The 16,288-nt window shown below is 34.3% G+C and overlaps 1 protein-coding gene across 2 annotated transcripts in view; it reads right to left on the reverse strand.

Annotated features, from left to right (window-relative positions):
- Nucleotides 1–6,492: 6,492 nt before the first annotated feature.
- Nucleotides 6,493–16,288, reverse strand: part of MOS14 (ARM repeat superfamily protein) — a 286,973-nt gene continuing 277,177 nt past the window's right edge. For both annotated transcript variants that reach the window (XM_089787799.1, XM_089787798.1), the window contains 5 exons: nucleotides 8,495–8,614; nucleotides 8,304–8,396; nucleotides 7,956–8,101; nucleotides 7,562–7,739; nucleotides 6,493–7,437 (listed from right to left, as the gene is read on the reverse strand). In XM_089787799.1, coding sequence (XP_089643925.1) covers nucleotides 7,159–7,437; nucleotides 7,562–7,739; nucleotides 7,956–8,101; nucleotides 8,304–8,396; nucleotides 8,495–8,614 — 816 coding nt within the window. In that variant the 3' untranslated portion in view covers nucleotides 6,493–7,158. The remainder of the gene's footprint in view (nucleotides 7,438–7,561; nucleotides 7,740–7,955; nucleotides 8,102–8,303; nucleotides 8,397–8,494; nucleotides 8,615–16,288) is intronic.

The following is a 16,288-nucleotide window of genomic DNA, read 5'->3' on the forward strand; positions in this document are numbered from 1 at the left end:
GTGATCTAACCTTTTTATATGATTAGCTAGTTGGCAGTCTCTTCTATATGACAGATTCTTCCCACAGAAAGAATTATCGAATTTTGCCCTGATATCATATGGTAGCAATTTCGGATAATCAAATGAAGATGTAATAATTAGGGGTATGCCCCTTTATCGATTGTATTTAAGTGTATATAATGTAGGTCATCAATTCACTGGGGTATGCCCCTTTTAAAATTGTAATAATATAGGACATTTGTCCCGAACAAGATTGGAGGTTTTCTTCTCCGTTCTTTCCTACCAGTGCCCATTTGAATGGAGTAAGCTATTGTAATTTATCATTTTAATTAATAAAAATTATCATGGCCTTGGCCGTTTACCGATCAAAAAAAAAAAAAAAAAATTAAACTACAAGACTTATGAAACTGAATTAAAATTAACCAATAAAGATTATTTACGATCAATCAATTAAGTAATATTACCTATTTAATTAATATTAGGGGAGTGATTAAAAGAAAAAAGTTTTGGATGTTTTAAAGTATTTAATCAAACAATTGAAGAACCGTGTAATTAATAGAAGAAGAGTTAGTAGTTAATTCAAACTCCCAAGGGTGATCAATTTTGGTTGTCTACATTAACTTATAGATATATACCCTAAACAATGTTGGTGAAAGGCGGTGTCCTTGTTTAACACCAATATCATTGTCAAGGTGTTCTAACATCCCATCTATAGTTCTAAGTTTAGTCATGACTTGATCGTATAATCTATATACCACAACCTTGAGCTCGATAGGAATATTTTATTTCTCCCATTGTACCCCAATGTTTGTCATGTGATTCAATGTTACTAGCCTTTTTAAAGTCAACAAGGTAGCCAAAAACCTACTCACCTTAAGTATTCCACATTTTATGAACCAAGAATTTAAGCGTAACTTAGTGATTGATAGTGGAATGTTTTTATCTAAAACCCACCTAGTGCTAATCTTTTTTTTCCCCTTTTGTTTCAACCCATTTGTTTATTTTCCATTCAACCATGCTACCAAAGAGCTTCCCCAAGAGAGGTTAATCATAATAATGTGACAAGTAAAATAGAGTCATTTAGAAAATATCTAGTTACTCTAACACCCCCACCAGATAAACTTAGGGAGTAGCTAAAAACCTAAAAACTACTACTGTAAGTAGATTTGGGTCCCAACAACAAAGTTTGATGAAGTACCAAGCACAACCAAATCCTTGTAAAGAGGAGAAATAGAGAAAACCACATGGAAAAAATCCTACTCCAAGAAGAGATGGAAAAAATGTTGAAATAACTATTGAAGGACTAAAGAAGTCTCCAAACTAAAGAATGTCCCAAAAGATAGGAATGAAAGGATGATCATAGAGAACACCACTAAAGCATGTAGAAGTTGCAAAGCTCTATCCAAAGTAATTGTTGATCTAAAGAAGCTCCACTAAAATAGAACCTAACTAGGTAGAGAAGACTATAGTTTGTCTGAGTGCTCTCAGAAAACACTACTCGAATCATGAGGCACACAAAGGAAAACAACTGAACTCGAAGATATAGATGACATGAAACACCAAAGCCTAAAAAGTTGATCAATTGAACATGGAAGTTTGCATCCAAAGAAAGAATGAAAAGAAAAGTGTCTATATGGTAAATGATTTGTCTCACCGAAATGGATAGGTACCTAACCATTGCATCTATCTAGTACATAGGAACAAATACTGAATACATAGCTCGCTCCAATGAACCAAGGAAGCATAAGAAACAATAGAAGCCCCTAGCATCATCTAGAAAAATAACTAGCATAATTGGAAAGATCTCTAAAACATTTTTTCAATTTATATAAGGAATTCCCAAATAAGATATAGGATGCTCAAGATATGTCTCCCAGAGTGCAAAATAGAATTTCTGACTTTGACAACAAAAAAGCTACAAAAAAACATCAAAACTATAAAAATACGTACACCATTGTGATGGGCTCAGAACCATCTTTCCAACAATATCTCATTTGTAGAAAACAAAGTGTGTATGCTCAAGATATGAGCAAAAAACTAAAGGTATGTCCAAACAGAGCCAGAAGGACTTGCAAGGTATGTTGATGCAGTGCTAACATGTTGCCGATGCCAGTAAGTAACGAGCCCAAAATTGACAATCAAATGGCTATCGAGGCAAAAATAATACCACAAAAATGATCACCTGCCAAAAAAAAAACCTAGTCTATAAGAAAATCTAGTATACTGGCAAAATGGAGGGGCTAATGTCGGTAAAGATTGTTAGCACCCGAAAAAGTTCACCATGTGGGAAATAAACACCATAAAGCACTCTAGGAGAAAAAAAAGCCTAGATATTAGCTCAAACTACCAATTAGTAGCCAAACCGCTAATTACATGGTAAAGGTGTAGGTGGGTCCCACTGGCTGACTGAACCATCTCCCACAAAAACTGCACATCTCCCAAATAAAATAATCATGCAACGTAAAATGAATAGGCATTGCTCCCAAAAACAATGTGCTACATGTGTTTTGATGGGGGGCCGCATGTGAAGCCAAAGCTGAGGCTAGACAAGTGCCGCATGAACCAAAAAAAGTGGGGCCGAGATCTAACAAAGACCCCGATTGGTGATGCCAAACTCAAAAAAAAAGTCAAAATCACAAGGATTGACATGGGAGATGGGTTTGTCATGTGGCCATAAAAGAGAGGCCCTGAAATTTTGTATGGTATTGCCCCCAAAGTATACCAAGCATAGGAGAAAAATCTCATGCGCAAACCTGTACATAGCCTGCATGTGTGCTACAAAAAATGTCTATGATGATGTCATCGACAAAGGCTGACAAATGTCAATGTGTGGGAAAAGGCGCAGGTACAGGGGCATAATTTTCCAAATTGAAAAAATTGCATAATTTTTTTTTTAAATGTCCTTTTTCACATAAAAAAATCATGCACTTTTCACATGCATTGTTCAATTTTTTTTGAACAAAAAGATTGCTCATAATATATATATATATATATATATATATATATATATATATATATATATATATATATATGGGAAAAAATAATCATCATCTTGAAAATTGTGCCCAAGATTGTACAATCTTGTGCCAATTTTTTTTGCCTCATATTTCAACAATGTCCAAACTAGACAAATTTTGTATGAAACTAGAGATTTTTGGGTGCTTTGAGATAAATGGTGATGTTTGTTTGAGCTCAAAGTGACCCAAAATAAAGGTCCCCTAGATCCAATAGAAAATCTTTTGCAAAATTAAAACTCTCTGAAAGAAAAAATATAGATTTGAAAACCATGTCAGACCTCTTACAAACAGAATAGGGGCATGAAGATGTAGAGCTTTCATACCATGTTGGAGTTAATGAAAAATCAACCCCACAACTCCCAAGAATCACATGCATGCAAACACCTATCACAAAAAGAGAGAAGCAAAAGCTATGGAGGCTGGCATTCCTAGATTCATAGATGAGACATTCTTGATGAGCAAAAAGAGAGATTATTATTATCAAAAGTGAATCAATCAGTAAATTACAAAGAGAGATCAATCCTTATAAAAGAAGATCCAAAACCCTAAAAGGTAACTGACCTAAGTTGCATGATACTAATTAATAAAAAAATTAATTATTATAAGCTTAAAGTTTAGCTTAAGTAGAGTTAATTAGAAAATATCTATTTACCCTACAATATTTATACAATCATATTTCTTGCTAAATCAAATAACTAATCTTCCTCCTAAGAAAAATGCTCCACCACTTGTACTTTTTCTGTCATCCACATTGCTTGCCCAATCTACATCAGTGTATGTACATAAGGTAAAGCCATTTGATCTGTCGTACCATAAACCAAAATATACTTCTCTCATATTACATCATTGCATATTCAAGTCTTTGGGGCCCTATGGTGTTGTTTTCTATTTGATTTCTCATATGTTGCAACTCTTTCCCAAAAAAGAAGATTTTGTTTTCCAAGAGCAATCAACTACATCCTTCTCATTCTAACATATGTTTATTTTTAACCTCTTAACAACATTTCACAGTCTTTCTCAAATTTCCTTTTGCTAGCTTGCAGTCTCATCAAAGCAAGGGTTTGCCATAAAAGTATGTCTCTTTTTGGGTTAAGGCTTGTTACACTTCCCCTATGCCCTATGAATTAGAGGAACTCTGGTATCTTTGCACACACTTTGTGGCTCTGTGTGTTCAAATTCTAACTCAGAACTCAACCTTTTTAGAAAATCTCTAAATATTTTTTAATTTTCCTAGGTCATTAGAATCTGGCCACATGAGGTACCTTCTTTTGCTTAAGATGAGTTTGTTCTTTTTGTTGTTTTTCCCAATTTGAGGCTAATTTTTAAAAATTTAGATTGCTCTCTCTCTCTCTCTCTCTCTCTCTCTCTCTCTCTCTCTCTCTCTCTCTCTCTCTCTCTCTCTCTCTCTATATATATATATATATATATATATATATATATATATATATATATATATATATATATATATATATATATATATATATATATATATATATATATTCCTAGGTCATTTGAATCTGGCCATGTGGGGGTACCTTCTTTTGCTTAGGATGAGTTTGCTCTTTTTATTGCTCATCCAAGTTTGAGGCTAATTTTAAAAAATTTAGATTGTGGTTTGAATTTAGCTCTCCTTCCCTCTCTCTCTCTCTCTCTCTCTCTCTCATATAACATAATCAACAATGCTTTGTCCATTATATGTTTTATAAGTAACGTTACCTTAATTTGGCCACACTTACATACTGATACATATGACCATGTTGAACAAGCTACATAAACCCAATAATTTTGTCCTAAAATGATTAAAATTTGCTTTGATGTCCTATCGTGACCTTTCCCAAAATTGACCATTCTCCCTTTTTAACCATAGTAGATCACTTCTTTTCAAATTGAAGGCTTGGTTATTAGTTGTTCAATCATTAGAATCACATATTGATATAACTTCACCCAAAGTATTAAAAACATAGCTGTCTTCTTTTGGCAATTTGTAGGGGCCTTCCAAATCTAAGTTCATCTTTTTGTATGCTTTTGATCCCTTGAGAGAAAAGTACCATGCTACTACTCTTATTGCAACTTGATTTTCTATGTTTTTCAACCATATGTATTGTTTCTTTGAGTCTTCTTTCGCTATACTTAAAAATTTGCCTCAACTTTTCTTGATTTAAAAAGTGATTCCTCCATGTCTTTCCCCACTATCAGTTCTTTCATTCGAAGCCAAATGTATTTTGTGTCCCTCAAACTCTAGTACTTCACATCCATCATGTTCATGTGTCTCTATAAGAAAGATAATGTATTTACCTTTAACTATCTAAACTAGGTCTTCTTCTCCATGGGTAACCTCTACAAGTCCAAATAACTTCTCCATGTCCTTTTCTCAAGGGTAATTGTTCACGTGTCTCTATGAGAAAGATCCTCACCAAGATATATTTGCATACCTTTGAGGAACCTCTTATATGTTTTCTCATGTTATCTTTTGTCCATTTACCAGTCCTTTGTGCTTATTGAATTATTCTATACCACTCTAGATGGTCCTTAAGGGAGTCTCTTGCCAAATCTTGTGTTTTCCTTCTCCCTAGTCTTTCAACCCTTTAAAAGTGATATGCACTGCCTTATCATTTTTGTCTTTCTCCTTCTCGAAAATGTCCTTACCTGTTTTCCAATTGTGTCTCTCTTCTCAAAACTACCTACTTGTTTTTCTATGAACTCAGTTAGTGTAATTGATGGTCCTCTCAATACTCGAGTCGATGATTTGATCTCTTCTATTTGTTCTCTTGGTTTTCTTCAAACTCCATGTTCGCCATTGCAGAATATTTTAAAATGAAAAATTGCACCATATCTTTCACATCCACTTATTTTGCATCCTCTTGTTTTTATTTCATTTAATGCCTCCTTACAAAATCAGCTCGTATTCCCTTTTTCCCATATTGATGGAAATAAAAATAAATTAATTGTTACAAACTTACCAGAAAAAACACTAAACCATCCTTTGCCTTACACATAAATAAACATATTTGGTTATTGCCTATGTTATGTTTGGGAGTCGACACCTGTTGCAAATAGAAACACATTTTATGATGTGTATTCCAAAGAGTCCCCAATGGGTGTATGCAGCTTTACTATCTTGTCTTGATAAAATATCATTCCGCTCAAAGAAATTCAGTAAGGGGAAAATGATCAATTGCTCGAGTAAATCAACAAGTAGAGTGAAACTTACCAAGTGAAACAACCTTCTATTAATAGATACACTATAAATTGTATCAGAAGGCAAGCTGAATTCAAAACTTCTAAGAACATTCACAAGTACTTAAAGTGAAATTTAAGCAATATATTAGACATAAAAGAATATGCTGACTCTGCCATATCATGTTACATCATTGTTTTTTTATATTAATCAACAGCAAAAACTATAGTTATGCATCATTGTTAACTGAATTTTGTCACTTGATTATTTGGCCAATAGAGTACAAGAAACTTAATAGTCGCTGTAAATGTAGTCCTTGATTGCCTATTCCAAAAGCAACAACATTTATGAATACAACTAAAACTTTATGACATTTTTTTTTTGTCGGTAAACTTTGACATTTTAGAAAAATACTCTGACGCCTCATTAATTTCTGAAATTTTGACGGGAGGCCAATAAATACCATGACAATCCATACAAGGGCTCAATCTTTCTAATCTGAAATTCACAGTCGAAGCCTGAAAAAATAAAGGAATCAGTGAATATTCTCCTGGAAATTTTCTTTCCAAACTATTTCCAGATAATTTACAACAGCCTCAATATTAATCCACAGGAGGGGTATAACAATTCCATCTTATCCCTATTTCTGCTCCTCCTTTTCCTGTGTATATGTACTTAAATAAGGACATCTCCAGTTGGAATGATTTCACGGCTTAAAACTGATACTAAAACAGTAAGCCAATCCTTGACATTGATCATGTGTACTCTGCAAGAGTCAATGTCCAGATTTAAAATGTGTAATAAAAATATGTACTCAGAAAAATTGTTGTCCATAATACAATCACAATAACCAATGCTCTGACAAAAAAAACCGGGCTCTGACTTCCATCATTTCAAACTCTCAGTATACAAGATACTCGTACAGGTTACATAATCAAAATGTCCTTTGATATTTGAAAACAATCATGATGCAGTTGTGAGTGTTAGTCTAAGTGGCTGCAATGCTCCTTGAACAATCTCTTGAACTGTCTTGTTGCGGCGGCAGACATCTGATAATTCTTCAAGCGAACCAATAAGGGCTGGAGAATTTACACCAGAGGCTGCGGAAGACAAAGCCCCCAAGAAGCTTGATCTCTCACCATCTGTTATGGCTGTTGATGGTATCAAAGAAATGGCTTCCTGTGCCCAGTTAACAACTTGAATTCCATATATCCGTGTCATTGACATGAGAACAGAAATGACCTGTACAATAAATTTATTTGCATTAGACCAGAGTCCTCCACTAATAAAAATGCAAATACAAGATAACCCCTAGATTTAATCATTAATATTAGGTAGTCTCAACTCAATATGTTATACAACTTACTTCTTCTAGTCTAGATTCAGGAAGAGCTCCTGCCAAAGAGCCTATCAGAATTCTTGTAAGACTTGTAGCCCGAGGTAATATTATATTGTCAATGATTGAACGATATTGTTTTCCACCAATTGATGTGGCCACATCAAAAATATCATTTAAAAATGTTAATATTGAGATACATGCTTCCCTGGAGAATAAAAACATCATCAGTTTTCTTTATAGGCTTGGTAACATTCAATGCCAATTAATAATCAAACAACATAACTAAGAAAGTTGAACACAAGATAGGTCCAGTGATAAAAATTAAATATAATATCTATTCAGACTGACCCCCATAGAAACCAGACTAGGAAGCGAAAACCATCTACCATACTCCAAAACATTTAAAGGTTTAACAAATTACCTGTGCTGTATAGTAATGCCAATCATCGAACAATCAACTAATGGAGGGAATATAGTTGATGGCACAAACAAATGGGGACAGTATCTAATGCATCTTGAGGCTAACAAAAAGCAGTCATCGGCAATGTCTGGCCTAGATGTAAAATCCTGACTCAGCAAGAGATTTTACGAAGAAATAGTTCAATTCCTTGGTTATCAATCAATGGATCTCAGAAATGAACAGAAATAACTATAAGTCCTGCGTAAAATATTGCAATGCACCAACAACCACTAAAACAAAGATCTAAACAGAGTTCCCCATAACAGAAAGCTATAAGACATTCCAAGGTTCCAAATGCTAATCTCCTACCTGAATACTCTTTAAAAGGCTTATGGTATGGCCAAAGAGTGAATTAATTAGACCTCCTAGATAGTTTCCACAAGATGGATCTGAGCCAAAGATCTGTAAATTGAAAAATCAAAAAGATCAAACTTACATTACAATAAAAATCACAATAAGGCAAATCTTATGAATAAAAAACGGCATTGTATTTGAAATACCTTTATTACTTCACTGGAAAGGTAAAGGAAACAAGACTGATGATGCACTTGATATTGCAACTGGACCACCTGTAGCATATCACTTATTGTGACACCAATGGATTTTCCACATGTCCTCACCTGAAACAAGAACCATAGAAGCAGACTTACCCTCAGCTTTTCTGTAATGGTTAGTAAAGATTTTCCAGCTTATATATAAACCACTAAAGGGAGAAAAAAGTGAGATCGAAACTTCTAATAACAAAATGGAAGTCGGAAATTGGTCACTAGCAGCCTAGACATTCCCATAATAATTGCCCTTTCCGCTATCACTTTTATTTTAACCATATGTAACTTTTCTAAACTACCTATTTTGCATATTTTGAATCTCCTTGCTCTTAAGATTTCAAATAAGAGGTAAGAAATTATGTGCACAGAGATATTCATTTCTGTCTAACTTGCAGTCTCAATTGAATCTATTCCAAAGGCAATTATATCGGGTTTGCTTTCAAACACATTCTCAATCAAGGCATCAAAACTTATGTGTGAGGAGGATAAAGTAGGTATATAAAAACAAGATAAGAATAGTTTTTAAAATGGAATTATAACTTCATGGGTACTGATAAGATGTTAAAATGTGTTCTAAAGCACTTTAGAATGGCAATGTCTTTTATTCCATAAGTACCTTCACTACTATTTTATAATTACTATTGTTTAAAAAAATTTAAATCTCACTTAATATGTCAGAAATTTTTGGTTTGCCAAGCCCGAGTCGTGCCCAAATAAATAAGTTATATTATGGATATCCACAAAAACAAAATTGAAAGTGGATTTTTGTTAGGTAACAAAACCTCTCAATGCCCTTATAGTTGTGTGTGCCAAGTGTGGAGGCATACAAAAAGCACATGAATTGTTTGAAAAGAATGCCTCAATATCTTGTCATCTCTTGGAATCTCATGCTTGCAGAATATGCACAAAAGAATTTTTTGAGAAGGCCTCGCAAAAATTTAAGCAAATATGATTGTCAGATGTAAAGCCAAACATTTGATTTTGCAAATTTAATTAACATTCATAATTATTCCTACTAGCTTATCACAAAGAATAATTTATACATTAACTTTATTCATACTACATGAAACTTACAGAAATTCATTCATACTACATGAAGCTTACAGAAATTCTCGTACATTAAAAAACTAGATGCTTCTAGTATTTCTGAATTTTGGCTGCGTGTATATATACAATTTTATTTTTAGTTTGTTTTTTTTTTGATAAGCTCAACTCACCCCCATAAACTTTTTTGACCAAACCCACAAACCAAACCACCAAACTTTAACCCAAATCAATACTACGATCTATAATGTAATGTCCCCATTTTAGCTCACCTCAAGTTGTAGTGAGACTTAACCTATCGGTCACCTTTGTAGGCTAATAAATTGGTTAGGTCTCGGTCGAGTCAGGCTATTATCCCAGTGTGATCAGTGTTTTTCAGGAAATAACACTGACCATAAATTGAATTACTCTAAATAGTAAGTCCCAAACTTGAAACTCTGTCGATGTCACCACTACTCCTTGCTACTAGCAACTGTACAGGTGCCCTGCTCAGAATAGTAACCCTGACTTTCACAAAATAGCAACTTACTATAAATAATAAATAGGAAGTATGCCAATCCGTCTAAGTCAGACAATGAGCACCCAGATTTGGAGTGAGCGCTTCAAATTATTTAACGAGCTATTAAAGTTATTTATAATCATTAATTAAATTCCACTTAATCAATGATTAATATTAAGTTTATATTATAAGCCATAAGGTGTGCTCATGCTTTAAATATTTATTAAATTATTAAGTGACTTGGTGCTTATGTTTGGAGGGAAATATAATAAACTATCATATTTGAAATCATGGCAACAAAAGAAAATATTTTCAAACAGCTAAGTTTGTTTTAAGTTATGCGAAGTGTAGTCTGGAAGCTACGGACTGATTTGCTTATAAATGCATCCAAATGCAAAGATCGAACCATCTATTGAGCATTGTTATTTGATGAATTTGGTGATGAAGTATTGCCTAGGGTTTGAGTAATTGCATACTATAAGAATGGTGAATTCTTTGGAGTATTGCACACTTTGAACATGTGAGACTATCCAGCGAAATTGTGCCTGGAGGTGGCATCATTCAGAGCCATCCATTTGTTACAAACTGAGGATGTTTTCAGGGGAGGTTTCAGTGTTTGGTTGCAGTTATAATAGACAAAGTTTGGAGACTGTTATTAACTTCAGACTGTATAATCTATGAAGATCCGTGTTATGTATTTGGGGCCAGTGTATCACAAGGAGGGCCTGCACTTGGAAATTTAGCCAGCCATTATACATTTGCAGGCAGCAGCCAATGAATATGGGGCTGTGTATGAATATTAAGGACAGTGTGAAAGTTTTTTATGAGGCTGCGTTAGAATTCTAGAGGCTGTTGTAGCTCATTTGGGAGGGCATATTTGTGGAAGCAGCGATAATAGTTAAGGGCTATGATTTGGTGGCTCGAAGGCATGTTTTGGCATTGAGTGCTTTCTACAATCATCCTCAAGTCTCAGCAATAATTCCCAGATAGTCTTAGAAGCAGCAATGTCGATAGCTGGGTATCCATTTGTGTTAAGAATATTAACCAGATAACCTACAGGTCTGATAGTACAGACTGTACTTCCTCTTCTTATTATAATATATCTCTAAACTGGCATTATATTATATATAACTCTTCCTATAGGAGCCAGCGACTTCTCATGAAGTAACAGTATAATGCTTAACTGAACTAACACATAGTTAGTTAGGTGTTATTAAATTTGTCTTCCCAGATTGCCGACATAGAGGGAGTTTAGTTAGTGCTAGTTTAGGAAGGGTTCTGTCCCTTTGAGGGACATACCCTTTAGGAAGGATATATAGGGAGGTTGTCGATGCAGATTGAGGACACACAGTTACAACAAAGTCTGCTCCTCTAAGCATGTATATCCTGCAAATTATATCAGAGATACTCCCTCACAATCAAAGGTTGAATATTCATTATTGGATCTACATCAAAATAGGCATTAACTTCATCTATATTCAGAATTCTTGGTAGACCATTCTCAACATTTAAAGACTAGATTAAAAGTCTGATTAAGAGATAAGGAATTAGCAGAAATTTTACATGGTATCAGTGTTTACCATATAGGTAAAGAAAATGAACGCATACAGACAATAGAACACGAACAACAGAATTATATCTGCATACGCCAGACATACATTATGCTTCATAATATTCGCAATAGTAGATGATTGATGCTTTACAATGATCCCAGACGGGATATAAATACTATTGCCGAACCTTCCTGAAGGAGTCCGTCAGCCACAAATATTCTATCCGCTACAAACTATTTACCAACGACGTCGGCTACAAAATACAGAAACACCGTCGGACATCACCCCGTCGGCTACAGAATACAGAAACACTGCCGGACATCACCCCGTCGGCTACAGAATACAAAACACCGCCGGACATCACCCCGTCGGCTACAGAATATAAAACACCAACGACCATCATTCCGTCGACTACAGAAACACCGCCGGAACCATCCAGTCGGCTGACAATCAGAGCTCTGGTAATCGAACCTAGGCTTTGCAAAATTTCAGTAATCAGACCTTGTATACATCAAGCAACAATCTCCTATCTTCTATGGCATACACAATCAAACCCGCTGATAGGTTTGATGGGAAGGAGCATTTTAATGCCTGGAAATTCAAAATAATGATGATTCTTGAAGAGAATGATCTAAAACAATTTGTTGATAGACCATCCAAACAACCTCTAGTTGATCCTCACAAATCTATCTGGAGCAGAGGAAATAGAAAAGCTATTCAAATCATCTTGGATGGAGTAAAAAATGATATCATACCTATGCTTACAAAACATCAAACTGCCTTTGATATGATGAATGCATTATGAAATGCATATGAAGTAAACAATGCAACTAGGGTTCTCGCACTAAAAAAACAACTGAATCACATTCAGATAAAGAAAGGAGAATCAATAAATTCTTACTTCCTAAGAGTTGCTGGCATTAGAGATGAACTATCTAGCATAGGAACCACTATTAGTGACACAGAATTAACGCTTATGGCTATAGATGGATTGCCAGATTCATGGGAGACATTTGCATAAGGAATAAGTGCCAGAGATAATCTTCCGAACTTTAACAGACTCAAGAACGATTGTCTTCAAGAGGAACCTAGAAAACTAAAGAAAGGAGGGAAACCAAAAGCAGAACATGAATAATTTCACATCCTTGATACAAACTCTTATATGGGCAAAAAAAAGCATTTCAAGAAGAAAAAGGGAAATCAAAAGAATGGAAAACACAAGAAAGATCTATCTAAAATAAAGTGTTTCAAATGTGAAAAATTTGGACACTATAGATCTAATTGTTCTGAAAACTCCAAACAACAAGCAAATTGTACAAATGTTATTAGAGAAGAAGATACTTATGATCATGAGAACCATGTTTTATATTCCTCTCTATCAAATGAAATTTCAAATAAAGCATGGGTAATTGATAGTGGATCTTCTAGACATATAACGGGATACAAAGAAACTCTAGATTCTTTAGCAGAGAAGGTTAAGGTGAAGTTACCATTGGTGATAACTCAGCACACTCCGTTGAAGGAATTGGAAATTGTACTTTGAAACTAAAATTAGGAAATACTCTTCTTCTTAAAGGTGTACTCTATGTACCAGGAAATAAAAGAAACCCAATCTCCATTCCAGCACTTGAAGATGATGGGCACAATGTTGCATTCGTGGATGGCAAAGTATTAACTTGGGCTAAGAACTCCTCCATCAAGAAAGCAAAGTTAATTGGTCAAAGAAAAGGATATTTGTATGAATTGAATACAGAATTTAGTCGATCTATTCAAGCCCTAGTTCACGAAGTTGCAAGTATAAATTAAATATGGCACAAAAGATTAGGGCATCTAAAATTCAATACTTTATCAATTATGGAGAATATGGTTTCTGGATTACCTAAACTAGATAAAGACCACCCAAGTATTTGCAAAGGGTGTGGTCTAGGTAAGAACACCAGAAGTCCCTTTCATGATAGTACTAGAAAAACAAATAATGTACTAGAATTAATTCATTTAGATTTATGTGGACCTATGTATGTTCCTTCTCTTGGAGGATTCTGATATTATATCTTGTTCACAGATGACTACTCAAAGACAACATGGATTTATTTTTTTAAATGCAAGGAATCAAAAGAAATCCTACAAAGATTTAAAGAATTCAAAACATTAACTAAAAACTTTTCAAGGCATAAAATTAAAACCCTCAGAACTGATAACAGAGGAGAATATACCTTTGATTTGTTTAAAAGGTTTTGTAAAGAATCAGGGATTAAGAGGGAGTACATTGTTCCTTATAATCCAGAGCAAAACGGGTTAGCAAAAAGAAAGAATAGGACAATTATAGAAGTTGCTAGAGCTATGATTTTTGACCAAAATCTAGAATATTATCTTTGGGCAAAAGCCTCTTGTACTGCTGTATATATTCAAAACAGAAGTCCTCACTCCTATCTTAAAGATAAAACCCCTGAAGAAGTATTTACTAAAGTAAAACTCAATATAAGTCATCTTAGAATTTTTGGGTGTCCTGTATATATACATGTTCCAAAAGAAAAGAGAACCAAGTTAGAACTCTCTGGGAGGAAAGGTATTTTTGTAGGTTATAGTGAAACATCTAAGGCATATAGGATTTTCATACCTGGACAGAAAAATATTGAACTTAGCAAAGATGTAATCTTTGAAGAAGATCTTGCATTCAAAAGAGCCATAAATTTTGATGAACATTCTCCTTTACCTAGTTCTGAAAGAAATAGTGAATCTAGGTCCTAGAGGGAGAACTTAGAAGAAATTGAAGATGAAATTCAAAATATGAACCTTGAAGAAAATTCAAAGAAAAGACCACGTTGGGCCATTAAAACAGTTGAAGTAGCTCAAGACTTTGTTGCACCTTCCGGAACAGTCAGAGAAAGCAAAAGACCTAAAAGATTCTTTGGTTATACAACACACATGAGTGATTTATCCAAAACAGAGCCAACCAATCCTTTTGATGCTATTAAACATATAGCTTGGAAACAAGCTATGACAAAAGAATACCAATCTATTATGAAAAATGATGTTTGGGAAATTGTTCCAAGCCCTAAAGGAAAATCTGTTGTTTCTTCCAAATGGATATTTAAAATAAAGCATGCTGCTAACGGTAGTATTGAGAAGTATAAAGCCAGATTTGTAGCCAGAGGATTTTCTCAGAAAGAAGGGATTGATTATGAAGAAACCTTTGCTCCTGTTGCTAGATATACCTCTGTAAGAGTAGTCTTAGCAATTGCCGCATCAAAAGGATGGAAGGTACATCAGAGGGATGTGAAAACAACATTTCTAAATGGAAAGATTCTAGAAGAAGTATATCTAGAGCAACCTGAAGGATTTGAAACTCATGATCCTAACGTTTTTGTTTGCAGGCTCAAGAAAGCTCTCTATGGGCTTAAATAGGCTTAGGATAAGTATCTCACTAGCTTAGGATTCTCCAAGAATGAAGCTGATCCAAATTTATATTATAAAAGGGATAAAGATGATATGGTAATTCTGATACTATATGTTGATGATTTACTAATAACAGGTGATGATCATCTCATAGATCAATGCAAGAAAGATCTAACTAGAGAATTCGAAATGAAAGATTTGGGACTCCTTCATTACTTCCTAGTACTGGAAGTACGACAAAATTCTAATAGTATTATACTAAATCAATGAAAGTATACATTAGACATTTTGAAGAGATTTGGAATGTGGAATTGTAAACCTACGTCTTCTTCAATGGAGACTAATCTACATAAACTTAAGGAAGCAACAACAAAATCAACTTCCATAGATTCTACTCTCTGCAGACAGATGATTGGGTCCCTTATGTACTTAGTAAATACAAGACCAGATATTTGCTATGTAGTTAATGCCTTAAGTCAGTTTATGTGTGAACCAAAGGAGATTCACCTAGTTGTGGTTAAACACGTTATGAGATACTTAGAAGGCACTCTTAATTTTGGACTCAAATATGAGAAAGTTTCTTTAGACTTACATGGATTCACTGATTCAGATTGGGGTGGAAGTGTTAAAGAGAGAAAAAGTACTTCAAGATGTTGTTTCAGTTTAGGATCAGCAATGATATCTTGGATATGAAGAAAGTAGTCTTCAGTAGCACAAAGTTACACAGAAGCCGAATACATTGCAACGACGATGGCCTCTCGAGAAGCAGTCTAGCTGAGGAAGTTCCTTGTGAGATTATTTGGGCAAGCTATGAATCCAACGATTATTCATTGTGATAATTAGAGTTCCATCAAGCTCTCAGTGAATCCCATTTTCCATGACAAGTCCAAGCATATTGAAATTCCTTACCATTATGTAAAAGATATGGTACACAAGAATTCTGTAAAATTGGAATATATTTAGACAGCAGACATACTCACCAAACCTCTATCTAGAGTGAAGATAGAAAATTTTTACGAGGAGACTTGGTATGGTTGAGTTGTAATCCATTTGTACTTTTTTGAAAATAAATAAAATAATTTTATTTTGTTAGGCTATTGACTGTTATGGGCTCCACCATGTGTATTCATTATTTAAAGAGGTGACGATCACTGAAATAATGAACACTTGTATAAAAGGCATTATGATAAATGACGATCTCTTAGATAATGTACTAAACAGTAGATTTTACTATAAGATCTAGATGTGTTTTAG

This window comes from Cupressus sempervirens, chromosome 6 (assembly GCF_028749045.1).
Source record: "Cupressus sempervirens isolate cs-2001-9-10 chromosome 6, ASM2874904v1, whole genome shotgun sequence".
Classification (NCBI taxonomy): domain Eukaryota; kingdom Viridiplantae; phylum Streptophyta; class Pinopsida; order Cupressales; family Cupressaceae; genus Cupressus; species Cupressus sempervirens.